Consider the following 25,717-nt stretch of genomic DNA (forward strand, 5'->3'; position numbering starts at 1 on the left):
CATTCCAACTGTTTGCTTTTGCTGCATGTGGTAAGGTGTCTTTCGTTCCTCTGGTGGGAACGAGGCAGCATGGGTGCTCCAGAGAGTTTTGAGTAGTAGTCCAGAGCCTGACAGGAACTGGATTTGAATTCAGTCTTTGTTTTTGTCCTTGGACAAGTTATTAAACCTCTCTTTCTAAACCTACAGTTTTCCTGTCAGTGAACTTGAAATAATTACGTAGAGTTGAGAAAATTAAATAAGTTAACAGGTCCATACCAGCCAGGTACTGAGCAAATGTGAGTCTTCTTCCCTTGACAGCCTTGTTCGTGTCTCTACCAGCTATAAGTGTGTTTCTAGATTTGGGGTTCATTCTGGCATTTGGGGGCTGGCCTCCAGATTGCTATACCAATAGGAGCCATTTGGGGAGATTGTCAGACTCCATGGAGCATGTGTGCTGTAGGTTCAATCAGCAGGCTCTCTATGGCCCCAAAGCTCTTTTATAGACGTGGGGACAAGAAAAGTGTGTTCTCTTTGTCTCTCTGAGTTAATTTCATCCTCATGGATGAAATCTAGTTGCTTTCTGGAGCATTAAATTCAGCGAGTTGAGAGGGGCCTAAATGTCTTTTCAGAGCCACCAGGTATAGGTCAGACAGAGGGGACAGAACTCGTCAGGTAGCTCAAGTCTCAAGAGCCATCCAGATACACGGAGAAGCTATTTGTATCCCACTGAGTCCGGCGCCGTCGCACACAGCACTGAGATTTACAGAGTCTGGCGGGGAGGGCTGCCAAAAGTGGGTAATGGCATGACCCGACATGCTGCTTCAGAAGCCTGGGAGACTGGGTCTTTGCCATTTGCATACGTCACCTGTACCAATTCCTAATGAAGGATGCAATTGACTCAACTCAAGCAGGTCAAAGTTACTTAGGCAGAAAATCCCAGGTCTTGGGAAGAAAAGTCATGTGCCTCTTGGGCCTGTGGCAGGAGTCAAAGGTCCAAGGTAATGTATTGGCAAAGATCCTGTTCGCTTTGGTGCCTTACTTCACTGCTCCCCCATGCTTTTAGGCAGAAATATTGTCAATGCTATTGATTAGTTGATCTGATAATCCAGCAGGCTCCCTGATGTGTTAAATTTCCTACTTTGGGATGACTCTAAGTATGGGCAGCGTGTATGCTTCAGTTGGGGGAGACTCTCAGTGGACCTTGCTTAGACACTGCTTCCACAGTGAAATTGCTTGAGGCTTGACAATTCCAATTATTCTTTTGGCTGTCACATTTAACCCTTCCCAAGACAGTTTTTCCCTCATTATCCATATTTTCTAGCCTTACTTTAGAGTTGGAAAAAACACTTTGTCTTCTGCATTGGGCCTCCAGGGTCCCTTGGTTTATTAGCATATATTACATTGATGTGTTTAGATTTTTATTTCTTCATTTTCTTTTTCTCTTGTGGGCATGCTCCATCCTCCGCATCTTCCCCTCCATTGCATACCCTCCATGGCACAAGTCATATTGACTTTTCTCTCTGTCTTCTGTGGATCTTCACACATTCCATCAGCCCTATCCTTCATTTGAAAAGCACACAGCAACTCTATGAAGGGTTATGTAATTCACGAATAGGTTGGCATCCAAAGGGTGACCTTGGGTGAGGACAGTGGAGTTTTCTAGAAGGAGGGTAGCAAAGCTAAGTAAGCTGACACCACATTGTCCAAGATTGTTTCTAATTATTTAGACACTAGTCTGGAGTAGCTAGGGACTCAAATACCGTCTGGCATGTCTTTCTTTGGTTGTTGGTTTTTCATCCCACCCTCTGTCTGGCTTCCATCTTCAAGCTCTTCCACTCTGTCAAAGGGCATGAAGGTACCCCGGGAAATCCAGACTGCCACTTGGAGAAATCATGCCTTCAGCCATTTGGGTCTACGGTGCCATTTGTTCTACATCCCAGCTTACCAGGCTTGACATCAATTACACTCTCTGCCTTGGTACAAAGAATGTGGGATGACTACCTTAATCCCCCTTGCAAAATAATAATAATAACAGCAACACCAGTAAGGCCTCTAAGCGGAGAATGTTAAGCCTAATTCAGAATTTTTAAAAGTGGAAAATGAATCATAAATACCTGAGAAATGAGGTTCATAATGGAAGCCCCAAGAAGCCCTTTAACCTGGGCAAAATCCTATAACACAATTATAAACAATTTCACACTCGACTGGAGCTGTTATTTGAGCAAAACTAACCATTTTTCTGCATGCACCACGACCAGATCCATGTATCCAGCTGCAGAAAAACGTAGGATCACCCGTTCAGTCTGCATGTAATCAGTGTGCTTGATGGCAAGGGCATCGTAGGATCAAAAGAGTTAATAATTGGATCCTGCCCACAGCAACCACACAATTAAGGGCAAGATTAGCAGAGATGAAAAATTTATTGTAAAAATGCAATGTGAGTCTGAAACACAAAATGATTTCACTGAACATTTGTTCTGTTGCCATAATCCTAACGATCAACTCTATTACACTAATAATAGGAGAAAAACTAATTGCAGTGAGGACAGGACAAATCTTTTTTAATCTGCGTTGTCATCCCAACTAAGTCCCAACCCATTTGTATTAACCTTTGCTGACAGAGTCACATGATGGACATAATTTCTTATAATTTACCAGCTATGGATCTAACCTCTCTTCATCAAATATTCATAAAGGCAGGATTCTCAATGATTTTCTGTCTCTCTTCATATTTACAGCTTGTTGTCTTCTTCCTTTTTACAGTAATTTGGACACAATTGAAGTCAAATGGAATTAAAGTTAAATGCCTTTAGCAAGTAAGGTGCCTAAAAGCAAAGCCTTAGGGGAGGGGGTCGTGAACTAAAGGAGGGGGAGCTTGTGTTCCCAAGACCCTTCCCATCTCAGAGGAGTTCAAGCAGGCTTCCCTTCCCCAGAAGGGAAAAATGAACTCAGCCAGAGAATAGGCTCACCTTGCAAAGAAGTGGCTCTCGGGCCTGTTTTGGGGGAGCGGCGAGGGGTGGGGGGAGCAAGGCAGTATAGGCTGGTGCCAGTGGCTCTGAAGCTGAGCCGAGACTGAGAACTCCAGACCTTCCTCCGTTTTCAGGGCTCACTGGAACCCTCAGCTGCCATGTCCGGGCCCTGTTTGGGCACGTGTACCCGCCAAGGGCCCAAGAAGCGCACGGAGGCTGTCATGGTGGACCATGAAGTCAGTTGGTACAGCTACCCAGAAAGCAAACCAAAGTATCTGAAGCCATTCTTGAGAGCCCTTTTGGTAGAAAAACATCTGTTTCCACTTTGCCTTTGTATTGCTTTGACAGTTTTTCCTTAAGAGGCGTGTAGCTGAAAGGAGTTGCATAAAGCTTCGGTGTTTCCAGTGAGTATGGTCATGGGCCCTTTATTGTCACTCTCCCCCTCTCAGGGCTCCAGTGTCAGTGGGATGGCAGAAGTTTGGGGAAGGTGAGAGAGACCAGCAAAAGAATCCCCTTTCTCGACGACCGCAGGTCATCCTCAGATCACCCTGCCTTTACTAAAGCAGCACAGAATGTTGGAGGCAGGTTCTCCCTTAAGATGCAAAGGAACCGGGGCGCCTGAGTGGCTCAATCGGTTGAGGGTCCACTCAGGTCTGGATCTTGGGGTCGTAAGATGGAGCCCTGTGTCCCGCTCTGCACCAGGCGTGAGCCTACTTAAGATGCTTGCTCTCAAAAAAAAAAAAAAAAAAAAAAAAGATGCTTGCTCTCCCTATACCCCTCCCTTGGTGCTCCCCCTCACTCACTCTCTCAAATGAATGAATGAATTAATTAATTAATGCAAAGGGACTCTTTTACCTGGTTGACTTCAAAGTCCCATACTGACCAAGCCAAGAATTTCCTCTTGCAGAGTTCCCAGAATTCTGACTAGTAGAAAGGAAATTAGAACTGAAGGCACTTATATGCTTCGACAACGGATTCGCGTCCCCATCCCCGGCTCCTAGGTATTTTGTTTTCTTCACCATCAGTTAGCATCTTTATCCATTTTTAATCACACGGGTAATACAAAATACAGTTGCTCGATTCAAAAATTAAAACTTTGTAAAAGTGCTCTTAGACCACTAGCCCCAATCTCTGACCATCTTGCCCTTCTGGGTATTTTTCTGTGCATTTACGGATAGATGGATGTCCTGGGGACAAATATGTGTTTTCTTTTGCCGTTTCCATAAGTGGCTATTAGGCCAGGACAAATCAATACCCAACTTGGTTGTGTTACTCAGTACATCATATGTTTGGAAATCTTCCCATATGAGAACACAGAATATAAATCTGTTCTATTCTACTTAATTGTAGCAGAGAAGTCCATAGTGTGGACATATCTTAGTTTAGTATCATCCCCACAATTATGGACATTTAGGTTGTTTCCAGTTTTAATTTATAAGCAATTCTGCAAAACATCATTATCTGTTTGGAACCGAGTTAGTTCAAACAGTTATTTCGACAGCATGCTAGCTTTTGCAAATACAGTTTTGAGAATGCTTATATTGACCTGAGAGCTCAAAACACTTTTTAATTTTCTCTACCGAGCCACATTTCCTTTCTCACGATAAGGACAAAAGCAGTTATGAGGTATTTGACATCCTAAGTGCCCACAAATAAATAGACATTCCAAATGGCAGTGAATGAAATGTTTTTGATAGGGGGAAAAGTGGTAATTGGCTGTCAGAAAGGCCCAAATAAAGCTTGTTTTACAAGGAGAGCATCATCATGGTCGGTTTTTTGTTTCCCGGATTCAGAGGTACAGACGGTCAGACTGTGTTCCCCGAGCTGCCCTGTATATTGGTGGAAAGCCCTTATTATGACAGCCTTCTCCTGCATGGTATTCCTTTCTTCATTTGCCTATTTGGCTAATGCTTGTGTTGTAAAGAAGTATCACTGATTATGTAAGGGATGGTTTGCCGAGTAGGATACGCACACGTGTGTGGTCTTAATAACCCTTTCTTAGTCTCATACAAATGCCACAGAAGGTGTCAGGAAATTCTTTTAACAGATCAGATAATTTTGCCAAAAGATTCAAGGGGTTTTGTGAAAAGATTTACCAGGCACCTCAGATACTGCCATTCCTCTGGACTGAAATTGGTAGCTGCTGAGATGGCCACCAGTTCCCTCTGGGTTGGTGGAAGAAATAAGGCATTTATCCAGGCAGATGCATTTGCAGAAGTGCAGAATGAAAACCGCCAATCGGCGTAAGTGTAAATTAGAGATTCTAGGCTATTTTCTAAATTGTTCCCATTAGTCACTGTTAGGTTGAATAACTCAGAGTTGGGTTAACAGTAGTGTCAGGGAGAGGTTAACTTTGGTGAAAACCATCAACTGACTTGAGAATGGCATAAACACAAATATTACCCTTCCAGCGTACAAGAAGCCTTGGGTATCTCATATTCCTTCAACTTTGTTTCATGCTGTTAAGTGGCTCAGTCTTTCATCCTATGTTGGGTACTCTTATTCTTATCTTATAAAAGGGAAAGTTGAAAAGTTCTCCTCAAAATGAATAAAACCCAAGAAAATAGATAAATTAGCCTTCTTCAAAATTAGAAACATTTTTGTGCATCAAAGAACATTATCAAGAAAGTGAAGACAACCTTCAAAATAAGGACAAAACATTGCAAATCATGTATCTGATAAAGATTTAATGTCCAGAATATGTAAAGGGCTCCTAAAACTCAATAACAAATAGGCAATCAAATTTAAAAATGGGCAAAGACCTTGATTAGATATTTCTCCAGAGAAGATATTGAATGGCAAATAAGTAAATGAAAAAGATGCTTAGCATCAGTTATTAGGGAAAGTAAATCAAAGCCACAATGACAGACTACTTCAACCTACTAGGTTGGCTATACCAAATTTAAAAAAAAATAGTGTTGACAAGGATAGGGAGAGGTTGGAACCCTTCTACACTGCTGGTGGAAGTGTAAAATCATGCAGTACCTTTGGAAAACAATCTGACAGTTACTCAAAAAATAAAATGTAGAATTGCCATATGACCCAGCAATTCCACTCCTAGGTATATATCCAAAAGAAAGTAGGAACTCAAAACAGATATTTGTACACCAGTGTCCTTTGCAGTATTATTCACAACAGCCAAAAGTGAAAACAACACAAGAGTTCATCAGCAGATAAGTAGACAAATAAAAGGTGCTATCTGCATACAGTGAATTATTCAGCCATGAAAAGGAATTAAACTCTAATACATGCTACACCATCGATGAACCTTGAAAACATTATGCCAGGTGAAATACACCAGACACAAAAGGACACATACTGTATGGTGAATCCATTTATAGAACTATCTAGAAGAGGCAAATTCATGGAGACAGTAGACGAGAGGTTGTAGCTGCCAGAGAAGGGGGAATGTGAAGTGATTGCTTAATGGTTACAGGGCCTCTGTTTGAGATGATGGAAGAGTTCAGAAATAGGGCTGATGTTTACACAATGCAATTAATGCCACTACATACTTAAAAATAGTTGAGATGCCAGGTTTTATGTTATATGTATTTTCAGCACAACAACAAAAAAAAGCTAATGGAACCAGATATAGAAGGTAAGCATATTATCTACAGTTACAGAGGTAGCCAGTTAAGGAACTAAAAATACAGAAAACACTACTTTCAGTTATTCGTTGCATAACAAATCACCCCAGAACTAAGAGGCTTAAAATGGCTGCAGTCATTATTTCTCACAGAAGACTCTGGCTTTCTGTGTGTTGACCAGGGCTCAGTGATAGAACGTTCTTCCATGGGCCCCACTAGGGGTCCTGCCTTACTGACGTCAGCAGCTGAAGCTCTGGCTTGCAGGGCTTCTCTCTCTCCAAGTGGCCTCTTTGTGGGGGTCTCTACAGCCGGGATCCAGCCTTCTTGCTCATGACTCCCAAAAGCACAAGAGCGAGAGCTGTCAGGCTTTTCTGAGAAACTGTTGGACTGTCACCAGTGCTGCAGCCAGTTTAAAGCAGGTGACAGGCCAACTGACCCAAAGTAGGAGTGACTGTCAGAGGACTAGTCCACTGGGGCCATGGCTGGAGACTGGTTCCCACAAACACCACTCACACGTGCACAGAATAAGGGTGAGCCAGGTCTTCATGTACCATTGCAGGAAGCCAACAGATAAATATCTGGAGTTCATAAGTCAAGAAATAGCAGTGTGTGCATCTTAGTTAGAGATATAGAAGGTAACCACCATTAGAAACAAGTCCAGGGGTGGGAGACTCTTTCTTCTTCTTCTTTTTTTATTTTTTAGTAATCTCTATACCCAGCGTGAGGCTCAAACGTATGACCCGGAGACCAGGAGTGCATATTCTTCCTCCTGAGCCAGCCAGGTGCCCCTAGATGGGAGACTCTTGCTTTTACATTATAAAGCTCTCTGTATCATTAGATGTCAGACTGGGAGTGTACATCGTTTCAGAAACATCATAGGGTAGTGGCTTTAGAACATGGCTCTAGGGCCAGAATGCCTGGGTTCATATCTTGGCCACATCGCTCACAGTCTCTGACCTTGGGCAAGTTACAAAACCACTTATTGCCTCAGTGTTCCCATCTGTAACATGATGATAATCCTACCAACTTCAGAGTTATTAGGGTTACTTGGAAAGATGGAGAACCCTATCTGGCACAAAGTAGATCCTTAAATAATGTTTGCTATTAACAGTTATGACGTTAGAAAAGAAAAAGCAGGCAAGCCCACGGTGAATGAAGGTTCCCAAGACCTGAATTCTAGTCTCCCAGCTCTGCCGCAAATGTATTGAGCAAGTCCATTCACCTCGTATGAGATAAGGATGAGCTCCTAAAAACAGAGGTTTGTCAAATCTGACATCTGCAAGAGCTAGGCACAGCAGTCAAAACTTACCTTCCTGGGAAAAGGAGAGCCCCCTCCCTCCCTCTTTGGAGAGAGCTTCAGGTTCTTTACGGTTGAACCGATTCCCTCATCTTCTGACTGTACCCACCATGGAGAAATAATTCACGGACTCACTCGCTGCCTGTCCAGAGACCTTTCTCCTGGGAAAGAACTTTATAAATCATTTTAAGTTAGTGGCCATAACTCCCAGGTGCTTGCACGAGACCAACTGGAAAAGGACATTAAGTTGGAACCAATTAAATTGCTTCTAGTCTGCATTTGCTGGCCTCCTGAACGAATCTCTCCCAGAAGGCTGGTCATGTGGCCAACCCTAGGTGAAACTGTAAAGAAGGTAAAATTGGGCTTCCGAGACCCCCACCCCTTCCTCTGTCCCATATACCCCCACTCCCCCGGGCGTGCAGAGCTCACATGCTTCTCTGTCACACCAGGAAGCAGCATGATCTCAGCAGTGACTTAAAATACTCTCCTCCTTAGGAACCGTTGCACCGCTAGATGCCTTCCCCTATCTTGTCCCCACATGCTTGCAAGAACCAATTAATGGTGCACTTTCTGGCCCGGGTCGAGGGGGCCAGAGGAACAACACCGTGCCGTCCTGGTACCGCTCCGTTCACACCACGTGGGCCGGCCACCTGCCGACGGCACTATACATACATACAGCCCTGGCCTCGTAACTTAACTAGTGGCTGCCTTTGGCCACCAGAATCTTCATAAGTCAGTGTCCAGCTAGAAAGTGCAATTTAAATTAGGAACAGCAGGTTTCCCACGTCCTGTGGTCTCACTCGAGCTAACCTATCAGCTGGCGCTGCAGAGGAAGCATAATGGGCCCTCAGTAAGGTATTCTGTGCTCAGTCCCAGGTGGTCTTGACTACCGAGCCGTCCTTCCAAAAAGTGTAAATTCTAACTTAGCAGTCTGCTGAGAAGCTGGGCTCCCTGGCAGGCCGGGCACGGGGGCAGGAGGTTACAGCGGCTAATCAAGTCCTCGCTGTGCCGTCCCGCTCACCGCCGAGCCCTGGCCCGGTCCCAGCTGACCCCACTCCTGTAATGCTCAGTGAGGAGCCGAACTTCTCCGTTACTCGGCCTGTTTTCGGGAGCTGGAAAGGTGACTTGTAACAGGCCTCTTGTTCCCAGCCTCCTCTATAATGACATTCTGCACAAGCAGATGTCGTCCTTTGATTCCCGATGACCTTCTGAATTTGGGCAAATGAGAAAGCGCCCGGGATCCACAGTGAGGGCCTACGGGTGTCTTTTCCTGCGTGGAGCCGAGCTCTCGTCGTGCGCCCCCACCCATCCGTGGCTGGGACGTGGCAAGGACGTGGCCTCACTGTCCCCCACCGGTAAGAAGGCTTCTTCCTGGAGCCGAGGGGCCGTGAGATGAGACGGCCAGTGCCAGCCCGCACTTGAGTATTTACCAGACTGACTCCGGGGCTCTGGGGCTGTCTCAGCTTGACAGATGAGAAAATGCTGCCTGAACGCCCTTCCCAAGCTCACCCCACAGGCAAACTGCTGGTGCTGGAAGAATGAGATCACCCAGGCAGTGAAGGAAGAACTGCAGACCCCGCTTTCAGGAGCCCTGAAATGTGAGATGGGGCCACCGCCCGTCTAGGTGGCGGGCGTGTGAGACCATCAGTGATGAAGAGAGAGCGGCTTGTCTCTCTGCCTGCTTTCTCCTCACAGATGCCCAGGTGGGCAAGTTGTGGTTATGATGACTAATTAATAAGCCCACCCAGTTAACCCGAAGGCCACTCTGCAACCCCAAAGCAGTCTCTCTGGCAGCTCATCCTTGCATCCCGGGGCTCCAAGGGGCTTCGTGTGCTGGCCATGAAGCTGGCAGCCCAGCAGAAACCAGCTGGGGGACTTCAGAGTGTGCCCTGCCTCCCATTGAAGTGCAATTTTTAAAAACTCCTTTCAAACGGAGGCACTTTAGAAGCAAACCCAGCACCGACTCAGAGGCCTGTTCAGTCTTCCGTGGCTCTCAGCATATAGGATTACCCTGCTTCCTCAGCCTGAATCCACAGCCCCAAGAAGAAAAAGAACAGCATAAATTGGATGTGAGTTGAGTTCTGAAGATACACATCAGGTGAACTTAGGAATACAGGGCGGCTTTGGCGTCATTTCTTCTTTTCTATTCCATCGCAAAGAGGGGAACAAAGCTTCAAAGCCATTAGGACGATCAGGTTCAGGGCCCTGCTCCCTCCCAGCCCCCAGCGTGGGGGGGGGGGGTGGCCTGTCAGCCAGGAACAAGTCTTAAGGAGGATATTTTGCTCTATTAAGCCAGCACTATGTATGGGTCAAGCAGAGAAGTTGACTCTCATGAGATGACCCAATTCCTAAAGGAGTCTGGAGGCTTTCTGCAGGGGACCAGGCCAGGAGATCCTATCACTGCCCTGCATGAAACCCCTCTGTCCTTTCCCATCTCACTTAGAATAAGATCCCTCTTTACAGTGGCTTCCCAGACCCTGGGCTCTTCTGATCCCATCTCCTCCTTCCCTTCATCACCCTCCTTCAGCTACAGCAGCCTCCTCGCTGTCCCTTAGAACATGCCTGATACTCCCCTAGAAAACTGTGCCCCCAGATAGGTGGCTAGGATGACCCTTGTGGCCAGCGCCCTCCCCTGCCTCTCCATAGCATTTATCTCCAGCAGAAACGTCTTAGTATCCATTTGCTGCCATTCTGTGGCAGAGAATCGTGCTCATCATACCCACATTTTTTTTCCTTCTTCCTTCGGTCTAGATCTTGGTTTTGACAGAGAAAAGAAGAGGGTAATGCATCTCCCTAAAAACCTCCACTTGCCAGCCTCTCCTGCAGCCCACTGACTGAGTTCCCATCAGTGAGAGAGAAGGGGAGGGGTTGCCTGTCCTGCCTAAAGAGAGGAGGTGACCACACATTTTCCCCCTCTACCATTTCTCCTATTCCCTGGGGCTCCCTGGGACTCGAGACATTGTGGCTAGAGGACCCTGGACCATGAGGTGAGCTCAAGGATGGTGGGTGTCAGCTAAGAACAGCAGAGTTCCTGTCATAAACATCCATAGGCAAATGGAGCAGGTTGTAACCTCTAATCCTGGAACAAGGTGGCAGCTTGGAGAATCTTGCATTCGGCCCACTGGAATCTGTGATACATATGGATATTGCCTCTGAGGGGATTAGGACTTGCCTGCAAAAGTGGTTTATGAATCAGAGTAACAGCAACCAGTGGCACTTTCCAGTTCTACCAATAGAGGAAATACAGTTAATCAGAAAACTGCTGGCCTGGCAGTGACCTCACTTCCAGTCCCAGCTTTGTGACTTGCCGGCCACGTGACCTGGAACAAGGCCTCTGCTTCCTTGTCTCCCAAACTGGGTATCACCCCTCCTTCCTGTCCTCATTGTGCAGGTCACATGAGATGAGGTGTGTGGACGTTAACTATGTGTATATGTACAATCCCAATTTTCTTTTTTTTTTTTAATCTTATTTGGCAGAGAGCCCAGTGTGGGGGCTCAATCCCAGTACCCTTGGGATCATGACCAGAGCTGGAGTCAAGACACTCAACCAGCTGAGCCATCCCAGTGCCCCCAGAATCCCAATTTTCTAAGAGATGAACCCAAACCTTAAGGATTGCCTGACTCAACTCTTGACTTTACAGACCTGAGTACTGATGACCAGAAAGCCACGATTTTGCCCCAGGTCACAGGGTAAGGTAGTGGCAGAGCTGGATCTTGAATTTCCCAACCAGTGATCTTTCTGCCACACCATCCCCCTTGGCAGTGGCTAGTCATGATATTATTCCTCCTTTGATCATGCCTCCTACTTTTACTATCATTATTATAAAACTGATTATATAGCAGGGAAATTAGTCTATTTTAAGGAAGCACTTCTGTGCATCACACTGTATTTAACGTGCCTACAACATGCCAAACTCTGCACTAGGCTTGGAGGAGATGGCGGTGAGCAAACCACACAGAAATCCTGGTCTTCGGGGCACCTGGGTGGCTCTGCAGTTGAGCATCTTCCTTCAGCTGAGGTCATGATCCCGGGTTCCTGGGATCAAGTCCCACATCAGGCTCTCCACAGGGAGCCTGCTTCTCCCTCTGCCTGTGTCTCTGTATGTGTCTCTCATGAATAAATAAATAAAATACTAAAAAAAAAAAAAGGAAAGAAATCTCTGTCTTCAGGGAGCTTATTTTGCAGACACACACACACACACCAAATGGTATCAGGTGTTGTGTAGAAACACAGGGCAGGGAAAGAGGAATGGGGAGTGCCAGCGAGGGGTTGGAGGGAAGGAGAGATGTTGCTGTCTTAGGTAGGACAGTCACACTAGGCCTTGCTGATGGGGCTGTGTTGAGCAGTGGCCTGAGGACCTGAGGGAGCAAGCCACATGGGTATCTTAGGGAAAAACTTTTCAAGGTAGAAGAGACAGCAGATACCGATGCCCTGAGAGTGTTCTTTGCCTGTTCCGGGGAGAGCACGTGAGCCAGTACTGACTCAAAGTGAACATGGGGACAAGCGGAGGGAGGAAGGGTCAGAGAGCCGGGTGGGGAAGGGGTAGATCACAGAGGGACTGGCCGACCATTGGAAGAACTCGGACTTTACCTTAGCTTTTGAATCAGCGCAGAGAGTAAACACATCAGCGGGCTGGTATGTCCTCGATGAACTGGCGTTTCCTTTCGGCCCCCGTCTTCTGGTTCTGAATTTCACTGCCCTGCCACACGCTTGGCGTTGGGCTACCCTGAGCTTTCTCCCATGCATGCTCTTGACCCGCTAGTGAATACTCTTTAAAGAAGAGGAGAGACACAAAGGCCCAGTAGCCTCACGTTCAGAATAAGGTTAAATTAAACTTGGGAGATGTTTCTCGGCATCCCCAAAACCAATTAAGTGGGTTACACGGAAGTATTTCTAAAAACAGCAGTGTACAGTGGAGATAGACTGACAGGTGAGCAGATGGGGGAACCATCAACTCAAATTTATTTCACAGCTTACAACTCAAATGAGCATTCCAAAGTCAGAACAGCTGGCCTTTTATTCTGTAAGCCATTGTCCTTTGCTTTGCTCATCTCTCAGGAGTATGAGTGGATTATGCTCCAGTGGCAGTCTGTCTGTCGGTCTTTTGACTTTGCGGGGAAAAATCCTTTGTAGGAACCAGGCTTCTGATGTAAATCAGATTTCTCTGTAATGCCTGCTTCTTGCATGGGTTATGAAGTTTCTAGATTCTGCAAATCAGTGACATTGGCCTTTCAGCTTTCGTTTGCGGCACCGTATTTGTTACCTACGTGATTGTTACTATCTGATCGTGAGTAAATGGAATTTGACCAGATAGTCAAAAAGCAAAATCTTCGCATCTGTAAGAAGAAATATCTCTATATGAAATATCTATATCTATAGATATAGATATATCAAGTCATCTATCTATCTATCTATCTATCTATTATATACTTTAATGTTACCATGCACCTAAAAATCACAGCCGCCTTGAATTTCTGCCCGTAAGCCATTCTGGAATCTTTGTGAAGTTTGAGACTGCCCCGTGCAAACTTTACTTGAGTTTCAAGCGACAGGGGAAGTCCTGAAATTGGGAAAGGGTTATCTTTTGTCCATCGTGGTCCTTTGTGGGGTACTGTGCTGACAGGACAGCAGAGAAACCGTATTCTGTGGCTGAAAGGAGGGCTTGATACTAGCCGGTAGGGATTTCATTCCAGTAATTGCATCAAATTGGACCTTCTGCCGTGCTGCGGGGAGAGCATTAATACCACTCATTAAGTCCTGTGCCTGGGCGCTTCCCTCCCCACGGCAGAGTCACGGGCACAATATATTTTCCTCCAAAGTGTTTGTTTTCATTGTTGCCCTTTAAAAATAATGAGTTCATTCTATTCCCTCGCAAGGAAAGTTACTCTAGACTGCTTTGAAATTGTATATCTTTTGTTGAGCGCATTTCTGCAGTGGTTCCATAGCTTTGTGCGCCGGGGAACCCAACCCGGCCTCTCTTAAAGCTCCTGACCAAGCTGCCTCAGACTTGATACATATAATCGTCCAGCCTATTTGACCCTCATATTGTTACCCTTGACCAGGTAGAAGTCATGCAAGTTTCAGGTGACCCTATCATGTGACCAGAGGTCAAAGGTCAGCAGCTCCTAAATGTTGAGCTGTCAAGGTAGCCCATTCATCACTATCATTATGTCACTGACAAGCCGACAAATGAACCTGGGGATAAAATTGTTCTCAACCCTCCACCCCCTGGGTTTACACTCCAGCGGTGGGCCAAGCAGTCTCGCCTATTAAGTGATCGCCCAGGCCTGTCAGAGGCCCCAAAGTCCGGGAAGGACTCCTAGAGACCTGTCCTGTGTGCGGACCCTGCACAGTCGCCAGCTGCTTGCATAGGGGGCCGAGTTGCATGTCCGCAAGAGCTGACTTGGAGTCTGGTGTCCTCTGAAAGGGACATGAATATAATGTGTGTTCTTTATGGACCCAGAGACACCCACATGTCCCCCCTCCACATTCCACTTCAGCATCTTCGTGGTCCTTTGTGGCAGGCTAACATGGTGCATGGAGCATTCTCGCAAACTGGCCTGATCCAAAGAGTCACTCAGGAAAATTCAGACTGACCGGAGGGTCTGACTTGGGGCTAGGTGCCTTTGGTAAACTGTATTTTTAACAAGGGCCCCACGTGATCCTTTTGACATTGGTATTTTGGAATGGTGCAAAGAGCTTGAGATTTAGAGGCAAGCAATTTTGCCAAATCTGGACTCTTTCCTTTGGCTGTGAAATCTAGGACAAGTTAGTGAATCTTCTGGGCCTCAGTTTCCAATTTGAGAACCGACATTTATTTAAATAGATGTATCTCCTGGAGGTACATAACCGGGCACCTTTATCCTTACCCCAGAGCCTTCTCCTCTCTGATGGAGCCTTGCCATGGGCCAGAGGATTGGAGTAGAAAGAAGCCCTGGTTCCATGAGCCAGGAGAATGAGAAACCCATATCAAAGGAGTTTTCTCCTTGGAGTCCCAAGTTGGAACTCTAAATGTTTTTTGTTTCGTTTTGTTTATTTCATTTAACAAAATAAAACCCAAACCCCTGATATTCATGATTATTGAGCTATATGGCATATTAATGTGATATTTCAGAGAAATCATAGGTGGTAGAATTGGGAACCATGAAAACCACTGTTTATATGGAAAATGCCTTATGAGTTCCAAGGGAATGTGGAGAACACAAGTCCTTTACAGCAGCTGGGCCCTGCCTGTGTTGTTCCCTTCCCTTCCCAGTGGGTAGACAGTAGGGACCCGCACTCGGTACTCTGTAAATGTGCTGACTGATAGCTAAGATCTAGACAGCTGGGTTATCCGTGCTAAATGGCACAGTGATTTCTTGAAAAATGGCTCGTTGGCCATGTGGCTTGATAGCACAAGCATTCAAAAGCATTTTAGGGCTATTTGGTTTTTAACACACTTTAGCAGGCTCTCCTGATGAAGGCTCTTCACTTCTTCCCTGAAGTGTGAACCCCAGAGTAGATTCTTCTACAACTAGAAGTTATGCCAGCCCTACTCTCTCAAGTGGTCGTGGTTGAAAAATACTACCAACTAAAAAGGTATATTGATGGGAAAAAAAAGGAAAAGAAAAGAAAAAAAAAAGCTGACCTGTGGGCCAAAGTTTGGCTTTTCCTCACTCTGATGTGTGTTGACTTTACTGATCTGGAAACATTAACATGTGGTACAGAGGCAAGAGGTTAAAAGCCTTTCAAAGAGAAAGTGAACGTGTCCTTTGTTAAAACTCATTTGGCAATTGGCTTTGCTTAGTAGTTCTGCCGTGGGTAAACTGAGTTATACAAATTTAAGAAGCTGATTTTATAAAACCAGCTTTGTCAAGATAGAACATTATGGTAGATACGACCGGGCAGCTCTTTGTTTTCAAAATGGCCCACAGTGCCGGGATGGCCATGACAGAAAGTCCAAGAGCACAAATTATAAATTTGTTAGCCCACTTCTTTTGAAAGGCCTCAGAGTGTCAAGCGTAGAGTATCATAAACTGGACTGCATCCTCTCCTCACCACTGATGAAGACAGATTATTTGGAGCAAAGCATAGTGAGACCATGCAAAACAGCCCAGTGGAGTGACCCGCTCACCCAAGATTTGATTTGAAATGTAATGTTTAAGGGAGACATCCTGGAGACTCAGAATTACGTGTGAAAATCCCTGAAATTGTCACCAAGTACTGTCAGGGATCAAGATTATATGGTATGAAAACAACTTACATGTGAACACTGGAATCCCCCCCCCCCCATGGGGCAAGATGCTGTGACTCTCATGATCCCAGAAAGAATGGGAGGAACAGAGAACCTCTGTGCCTTCCCTTGGGGTCTCTTGCTCCCTCTAGAGCATTAAAGGTCACAGAGGAGATTGTTACCCAATTACGTCATTGCTTGCCACCACTTTCATGCTGATCCGGCCAGTTGGGCCTCATTTGATGTGAGGCCATACCAGCATTTTCTCCGTGGGCCTGAGCCAGGCCTCGGAAGCCTCCATGCTGGCCTCCATCGTTCAAGGGAACACATTCCGATGTGTTCTGATACACATCGGGTATGGGGCTGATAGCCTGACACAGGCTCCTGTTTCCTGTTTCATTCAGCCGGAATGACTGTCAGCTCCTCGTTGTAAATTACAATTCTGGAAAAAACTGACTTGAAGAGAACTGTGCTTTTCTAGTTCACTGGGTATTTTCTGGTGAAGTTGTTAGTTTCAGTCCCTGCAGTCTTTAGAAGTGTGATTTCTTTCCTTTTTATTTATAGGCGTTACAAGCGCCTCTGGCCAACATTGCATAATCAGCCGAGGTTTTGAAACAGGACTGGTACCTGCACAGAGAGGAAAGGATTATTGAGACATAATTATACATTTGTGTGGCATTTTACCCATTTTAAAGGGCTTTTATAGGCATATTTGGTTTTATCTTCCCATAACCCAGTGAAGCAGAGAAGCATTAGCTTCGTGTAACAGCTGAGGAAACTAAGAGGTTGAGAGATTTTTCTCAAGGTCACCCCAGGAATATAATTAGAAGCAGCTTATGCTCCCTAAAAGATGAACACGTATCTTTTGTTTCTATGGACTATAGATGCTTATACTGTAAGAACCGCAGAGTCATCAGAGTGAAAAGGAAGTTTTGTCTGTCGTTTGCTGTGATAATACTTCTTCTAGAACTTGAAGGGAGAAGATGTTTTGCTCCTCTTTTTGCCCTGAAATGATTTTGAATCTCCCAAATATCTAAATGAGTCAAGAACAGCTAAATAGTCAGGGGACAGGGCCCGTTTTCATCCAAACAGAAGTGCATGAGAAGGATGGAATGCAGTAGAAGGGGCAGCCAGCTGGATGCCCAGGCCTGGCCTAGCCCTGCTTACCCACTCACTTCCTCCTGGTTAATGGTGGGGAAGGCAGCCCTCACTTGAAATGGGGGTCAAATACCCACCTCCCCCATCTCTCTGGGGTTATAAAAATCAAATTAAGACAGTGCTGTGTATTGAGAATCTTTTGTTTAAACAGTGTACAGAATGTAATTGTTTTAAGCAGGAGTTGCTCTTGCTGTCCTGTTTCCCATTAAGGAATTCCCTGTCAGGAGTTTATTTTTCTTGTCCCTCAACAGTGTGTGCCTGGTAATATTTCCCCATCAAGCTCGCGTTTTGGGTTTTTTTTTGGGGGGGGGGTATTTTTTTTTAAGCTTGCTCATCTTGATGAATCTTTTAGCAAGACACATTTCTCCTGAGATCTTTACCATGTCACCAAGAGTTATGGAAATGTTACCTGTCCTTCTTTATTTGTTGCAAAATTTAGGGACAAGGAGGAAGACCATATATGTTTTCTTAAAATCAATGGCCAGCACATTACTGTAAAACCTATTGATTAAAAACACAGAGTATAATGTTAGTCATTTAGTCTGTGAAGTGGCGCAATAAGGGAAGAAATGTATCCTTTGACTTTTGCATTAACCTTTTATTGACTGCTTGCATACCCATAATTAACACACACTTTAGCTAAAGTGGTTAATTTTAGCACGGCGACCAGTGTTCACTAATGTTGCTGCCACCCCGATCACCCAGATGCAAGTGTGGCCCTAGGGGAAATCTGGCTCTGAGGCCCAGGATGAGTTACACCTGCAGGGAGAGAAGGGGACCTCTGGGCAGCCTGCTACCAGCCGCTCCAGCCAGTAGGACACCTTTCAGTTGCTTTGTATTGTGTCACCAGGCCATTCAGGGAGAACCATTCCTTCATAGTGAGAGTTTGGGGTGGCTCATAGAGAGTCCTTGGTATCAAAATAATCTGAATTTGGAAGGGAGAGAGATGACATGTATATTATTTTCTTTTGCTCCCTTTGTAATATTTCATGAAAGGGGCAGGGGTTTCGGGTTAGATCCACATTTATTTGCTAACTAAAGAAGCATGAAAAATAGGATTTGCTTTACGATGGGAATAGAGAGGACAAGATGACTTTCTTACTGTTTAGGTGGGTCCAGAATGACCTACTCTCCCTGGGAACACTGAGTTTAGGGAAACTGTTTTCAACTGTCTTGAGAAAAGTCATCCAGCTGTGGTCATAGAAACCAGCTTATTTGCATGCAAAGAACTATTTGGATGACACCAGCACACCCTTGTTTTTTGGATAGAAGTTTGTCCCAAATAGAAATACCATTTAAACTAAAAGCAAGGGCAGTCCTGGTGGCCCAGAGGTTTAGCGCCACCTTCAGCCCAGGGCGTGATCCTGGAGACCCGGGATCGGGTCCCACGTCGGGCTCCCTGCATGGAGCCTGCTTCTCCCTCTGCCTCTCTCTCTCATTTTCTCTCTCTCTCTCTCTCTCTCTCTCTCTCTCTCATGAATAAATAAGTAAAATTTTTTAAAAATTAAAAAAAATAAAACAAAAGCAAAAGCCAGTGTTTTCCTGCTTTCCTTACTCGGATGATCTCTGCACACACTATACTGTGTCAGCAGCGGCATCTCAGTTTGGAGGCAGGCAAGTTCACATCCCTTTGGCAGGCAGGTCTGTGGCAACGGATGTTGTAGTAAAAGGGGGGAAATAACTCACAGGTAGGGAGCATGGCCAGCATGTCAGCCAGGACTCTTTAGTTGCAAGTTACAGGAAAACCTAACTGAATCATGGCTCATGAAACTAAAAAATTCTGAACATAACTGGCTTCCAGGTGAGGCTTGATCTAGCTATGAATGACACTGCTCAGAACCCAGCCCCTTGCTGCACCTAGCAAAATGACTGTGGCAGTCCCAGATGGTGCATCTTGATAGTTCACAGAGATAAGAAAGGCTTTTCTTGCAGCCCCTACACCAGTCCTCTGGTTTAGTCTCTCCCTCTTGCCCTAGACTGGGACATGTGCCTCCCCCTAAGCCTCTTCCCTATGGCTGGGAGAGTGCAATATGCTTGTTAGCCTGAGCTGGTCAAGGCTCTCCTCTGGCTGTAGAGGTGGAGCCAATCCCACCCAAACCACATGGCCAACCATGGAGAGGGGATGGATTCCCTATGGGAAAATTATAATCTCTTGATGGGGAAGGTAGGGATAGATGCAGACTGCAGATGTGCACTGTGGTCCACATTCCTAACACATTTCCTAAGAGAAGTTAGGGTCCTAAGAGAACTTATTTTGCAAGGAACTATAGACTCTGCGTGCTAAGAAACAATCTGACTTTCTTCCCTGTATATGCCAAATCAGTCTGGAAGAGCCACCCCTTAGAAAGTACGATGACAGCACGTTTTATTAATTCTAGGTCTTCAGGAGCAACTGTGGAGTTGTTCTGAATCAGAGCATTTTAGCCTGTCACCGGGAGGTTGTAGCAGCTTGAACACATAAGCCGCAGCGTCCTGGCGTGTCACATGGTGATAGGGTTCAACCACGGGCTCAGTTTGATTCAAGCCAGAAAGAGCCGCTTTCGTATCTCCAGAGCTTCTCCTAGAAGAGAGCCTGGCCGGGGGCCGCCCACTCAGTTAGTGTGAAAGGAGGGCGTTGCCACAGGGACAGGCAGCCCTGTTCTCGGCGTCATCATTTGTCCATCACCAGTCCTCATGGTAGAAGCAACAGCAGCGATCATAATCCATAATATCTGCTGAGTGCTTCCTACGCACCAGGCAGTGTTCTAAGCACTCTGCGTGTATTAATTCATTTATCCTTCACAATAACCCCATAAGTCAGTACTGTTATTACCATCCTCCTCCTCCTCATCATCATCATCACTCCTACTCGACAGGAAATTGAGGCTCAGCAAGGGTGAGAAACCTGCATGGGGTGTCCTGCCCCGTCGTAGGAGATGAGCCAAAAGGAGGCAGTATGAATGAATCGAGCAAGAGGAATGAAAACTGAAAAGATGCAATGCCTCGGAGCCATCCTCAGTCCCTTCTCTTTCAGTTCGCAGTCTGGCACGATGCAGGACTAGACCGTAGATGGAGGTGGGGTGAGGGGTGTCCCCTCCCATCGGGAAAGCATCACCTCCAGCGACAAGCCCTCTGCTGGGGCCCCATCACTCGCTGCCTTTTGGAAATCGGCAAGGAACACTGAGCATTAAAAGAAGTTTGAAAATGACCTTGAGAGCTCTGAATTAAGACCCGGGAAGGGACCCCATCGCAGGTTCTACCTCCGGCCCAGGGGGAGCCTGTGAGTGTAGCCAGCTCCTAGCCTCTCAGGGGGGGCCCCCATGGAAAGGAGGTCGTTTCCACACCAGCCAGGCCTTTCTTCGGCGGCAGAAAATCACAGAGCAGCTTCACCCAGACAAAAAGCTGGGGGAAGCGTCTACTGCGTGGCATAAGCAAACCTCTACAGCAGGCTTTAATATTTTTAGTACTTTCTCAAAGCGAGGGGGCAAACCCATTTGACAGGTGAAAAAGCATCTCTATTGACTTTTTACAAACCTTATGATATTCTAGGTGGATCGACACTTATCATAGGCCCTTAATCTGCCAGCCAGGATAATGTGTGCGCAGATAATTTATCCGCTGAGAGGTTGAGATGCTCAATTTGGAATAACTTCCCCTACCTAGTAAATTGAGCCTTGCTCTGTGATTCCAAAGCAGAGAGAGAGAGAGAGAGAGCACAATTTAAAAAGCTTTGCTGAGTTCCTTTGTAATTAGTTGCAGCTCCCTCTGAATATTAATTTCCCTGCATCCCTTTCATGTGATTTAGAGACTGTTTCTAGAACTACAGAGACACCATCAGAACCGCGACAGCGAGCGGCACCGTCTCAAACACCTATCACCAAGTAGTCTGCAGAACGCACCCTCTGTTCTTCGGCGCTATGTGGGGCTTATCAGTGCAAACAGTTTAATATTTATGCTAAGAGGATTGTCAAAAGCAGCTTCTGTTGCTTTAATTCTTGTTTTAAATAAATAATGAGAACATTTAAACACATTACTCTTCTTGGGGCCCTGAGGTCAGCTAATCTTATTATTTATGAAGTGATGTGCTACATAATAGTACTTAGTGCATGTTAACAGACGCTATTATCAGGGTCTGATGCGGAGAGCTGAAGATATATTGGAATGTTATGTGTAATGTACGACGGATTGAGTGCATAGGATGCCGGTAGAGCAATTAACCACACGAGCAAATAGGTATAAAGTTGAAGTATGTTTTCCCATGGGGATCCCCTCACCATTAATAATTCCCCAGAGAAGACGATGTCTTTCAGTTAGGAACCTTCTCTACCATCAGGCTTGGAAATAGGGCCGGGATATTCCATCCTTTGATGTCTTCATAGTTAGTCCTCCACAGAGGGCAAATCTTGGGAATGACCACGTTTTAATTGATTTTGAGAACAACGCGGAGAAGGTGGGAGTGGGGATGGACCCACACATCTCTTCCGAGTGTACTCACAGTACTTCTTTCGGGTCCATGTGCTTCCGCCACTGTGCACTCCGAGAGGGCAGGGAAATTGTTCCTTTCTTATTGCAACTTGTGTTTCATTCTCTCTGATCCTCGTGTTTCAGACGAATAAAGCTAAAGCCACTGAGCTTTCCCAGACCAATTTTAAATAAGCTGGTCTCTCTGAGAGGTAGATGCCTGCCAGGGTGGGGATGATGCTGCCCCAACTTTTTTCCTACAAGGCTATAATTTAGTCGCATATGATAATTAATTTCTCTACTATTGATGAATAATCCATTTAATAAAAACCGTGATTTAAGTGTTTTCCTTAGGGAGTAACTCTTGCTAGCCTTTTAATTTAATTTTGTGGAAGTTTTCCTCACCTATTCATCAGTGGAAATGATTATTAACCTCTATTTGCATATATCCTTATAAATCCGTCTCTCCTTGGAGTGCCTTTTTCTGAGCACAGCAAGCTGGGACACTTGTAAATCTCTAGAATCTCCAAAGTCAATCCCGGCCCGTAATATTGTTTAATCTATTCTTGGACGTTTTAATGCAGTAAATTCAATTTAATCTTTCCCAGTAATCTAGTAATACATCGAAATCCCACAAACATTTAAATCTGATAATGGCTTAATCACACACTTTAAATAACAGTTGAGATAATGAAAAAATAATTCACCATTTTAAAGGCAGAGTAACTGAATTTCCCCAGTGATTGGCTTCTGTGAAGCCACTAGAGATAATACAAAGCTGGGAATTGAAAAAAGAAAAAGAAGTTCCAGCGCCGCCAAGAACGGTTCCTCCGCCCTCTGAACACCTGCGTCCTGCTCGGTGAACTCATTCTTTCATGTCAGAACCAACCCCCGGGAGGACAGTCTTTGGAGCATTCGGCCGTGTCGTCCCAAACTGCCCGAGAACCGGGGTCCTCCAGGAGTTTCTTCCCATGGATTAATTGCCTCTTCCTACTCTTCCAGGTGCCAGTCCCGGATTGCCCGAACTCTGCCTGTGGATCAGAAGCCGGAATGTCGGCCGTATTGGGAAAAGGATGATCCTTCGATGCCTCTGCCATTCGATCTCACAGACATCATTTCAGAACTCAGAGGTCTGCTTCTGGAAGCAAAACCCTAGAAGGAGCCCAAGTTTTAGGTGGAGGAGGAAAAGGTAGTTTTGGCCTCCTTCCTCTAACCTTGCCACAGGCTCAGGCAAGGGCAGTATGGGTAGACTTGGCCTTTAGATTATAGAACCTGGGTCCCCGTTGGAAAGAGTAGGGAATGGAGCCCACGAATATTAAAATGTTCAAAGATGGCACAGTGTTATAATCTGATTTGGTACGAAACAAGAACCTGCCCCCAAAATACTGTTCCCCACTAGGATTTTTCATGGGAGCCATTCAGCTCCCAAGAGCCAAGGGGTGGGCCCTGTCTATGGCAGAGCCCAACCTACTTTCCACCTTCCCAAGCCTTTTCAGAGCCTCTAGAATAGAAGACTCTTAGTCATCAGGGGGAAGACAGAACCTATATGCCGGTCCCCCCAATTTCTCACCACGCCCTCTAGAGGCTGTGCTGTCCTATATGGTAGCCCCTAGCTGGATGCAGCTTCTTAAATCCAGTTTCCATTGTAATTAAAAATTCAGTTCCTCAGCTGCTTAGGTAGCCACACATGTCTGGTGATTAGCATATTGGGCAGCACAGATGCAGAACATTTTCACCATCGTGGAAAGTCCTGTTGGATAATGCTTCTATAAAAAATTTGAGAGCAGGAAATTCTCTTCTCCACTTGTCTATAGCCACCATCACCATTGGCAAAAAGAATGAAAAGAGAAATGAGTCACTGAAGAGCAGCCACTGTCCTTTCTGTGAGCCAGACCTCAGTAACAGCCCAAGTTATGAGTTCTGTCCTCTGCCCCTGGGAACGAGGAGGTATTGGAAATTAAAATACACTTGACATCTGTCGTTGAGAAGTTTCCCTGATCTAATGAAAGAGACACAGACCTGTTTGCATTGCCTCATGGACTTGGCCCACACATGCATTTTTCTAGAATTCCCCCATCCATCCATGCATAATGAAAGGTGGGATGGAGGCCCGGGGAGTCCCAGTGGCCCATTCTGATGATATCGGTGCATGAGAGAGGCGATGTTTAATAGAGGTGGAAACCTGGGCTTTGGCTTTGGAGTGTCTGGATCAAAACAGCGCACTGGCTCTGTGACTTTTGACATGTCACTGTGCCTCAGTTTCCTTATCCTTATGACAGGGTTACTAAAAACACCAACTGACAAAGTGAATAGTAAATGGAATAACCTAGCTACAGGTATAGAACAAATTCTGACTGGTAGATACCTGGTAAATATTAGTGTTCTTCTGTATCTGTAAGCTGACCCGATGTAGACGTTGGCCCCCACTGCCCTCGTGCCGATTTTGTCTCGTGATGCCATTAACACATCTCTCCCTTTTTGGCTTGGCCCCTGCCCCATGGTGACCCTAGAAATCACGAGAATAGTTAGCCCCCTGCCCCAGCCCATCGCCTTCTCTGGTAGTGGTTTACCTGTAGTTTGGAAGCCGAAGAGCTCTTTTGCGCATTGAGTGCCACACAGAGAACCCGACTCTGTCCCACCGTTAGAATGTCCCCAGTTCAAGGTAGCGTTCACTTCCACGGAGCCAACCACCGAAAGGCCACATTACCCAAAGCAGCCAGGGTTTCATCATCTGGAGACTCTGTTCTCTCAGACCTTGGATGAATCCCCTCATGTCCTTGAGCCTCATCAGTAAAAGAGAAAGGAAGTGCTGCCTGCCTCACCATCCCCGGGCTGTCGTAGAGATTAGATGAACTCCTGGAGGTAAGGAGTGTGTGGCACATAGAAACCACGTTCTAGGCACCAAGGCCGTGTGGCCTGCTCTTGGATTGATTTCATGCCAGAGCTTCTTCTGTGTTACTATTTCATGAGGTGCCAATATTTAAAAATTGGGAGATCTCATAGAAAAATTAAAACATGTGCATTCTCTTTAGAATTCAGAACATCTGGCAGCCCTAGGCCTCCATCCTGGCATGGCAACGGGCTAAGTAGCATCTTCTCACTCTTGGGCAGGATGTGAGCCCTCCATGGCCCCCGGTGCTCCCCGTAATTATTTATCATAAACCCGACCCCTCACTGTCAGCACTCTCCAGAGCTGCTTGCTTGCACCCCTACCGTAGAAATAGGTAATCATGGTTAGTGCTTTCCCTAATGTGTGTGTTTTACTATTGAGCTATATTTGTGGACTACTTGTAGTAATATGTCTTGTACGTCACTCATAAACAATAAAAATATTAAAAAGATATGTAAGAAACTGAGAGAGGTCCCACTCTTTTCTCCTCGAATGCTAGTGGGCGGGCCTGCTTCCTTGGCTTGGGGTTAGGTGGAGATAGTTCTCGAACCCCTCCAGGTGGGGTCAGGTGATGCACCAGGGGTGGGAGAAACCACTGCCTAAAGCAAGCCTGACAAGTGAGATCTCGTTTTCGCAGAAGAGATGATGGCTTTCAGCAAGTGTGAGCTCAGCGTGCTTGGGGATTATGGATGCTCTGTGGGGAGGGTTCAGGTGGGTAGAAGGAGGAACAGCAAGAGACAATGAAGGGGGGTTGCTGGGGCTACTGGCCATCAACCAGTTCCCACAGGCTGAAGGAAGGTCTCATTCTCCCCCTGAGAGCTAGGAAAGGACTTTCCTGGGAACATGGGCCACATGTGTGGTTGAGGGAGCGGGCGGCCTGGCCCCAGGGACCACCTGGAATCAGCAGCCCCACCTGCTTCCTGCCTGGCTCCCCCACCCCCCCCACCGGGGATGAAGAGATCCCCTTGCCCTCAGTTGCTCTTCCCCTCCCTTCTGCAACCCCCAAACCTTTCTTGACCACCTACCATGGCTCAGCGGCTCCTGTGAACCCCGGGCATCCAAGGGCTCCCCTGTGCCAGCCCCGTGCTGAGGGCGAGTGATACACAGTGACCGAAATAGTGGGGGGACGTACAGCATACCTGCAGATCAACAACACGATGGTTTCACATGGTCGTACGTCCCAG

The 25,717-nt window shown here is 46.1% G+C and overlaps 1 protein-coding gene across 2 annotated transcripts in view; it reads left to right on the forward strand.

The window, feature by feature from the left end:
* FTO (FTO alpha-ketoglutarate dependent dioxygenase) overlaps window positions 1-24,999 on the forward strand; it is a 379,547-nt gene extending 354,548 nt beyond the window's left edge. For both annotated transcript variants that reach the window (XM_055332216.1, XM_055332217.1), the window contains one exon: window positions 22,646-24,999. In XM_055332216.1, the coding sequence (XP_055188191.1) occupies window positions 22,646-22,836 (191 nt within the window). In that variant the 3' untranslated portion in view covers window positions 22,837-24,999. The remainder of the gene's footprint in view (window positions 1-22,645) is intronic.
* The last annotated feature ends 718 nt before the right edge of the window (window positions 25,000-25,717 follow it).

Source organism: Nyctereutes procyonoides, unplaced genomic scaffold (assembly GCF_905146905.1).
Source record: "Nyctereutes procyonoides isolate TBG_1078 unplaced genomic scaffold, NYPRO_anot_genome, whole genome shotgun sequence".
Classification (NCBI taxonomy): domain Eukaryota; kingdom Metazoa; phylum Chordata; class Mammalia; order Carnivora; family Canidae; genus Nyctereutes; species Nyctereutes procyonoides.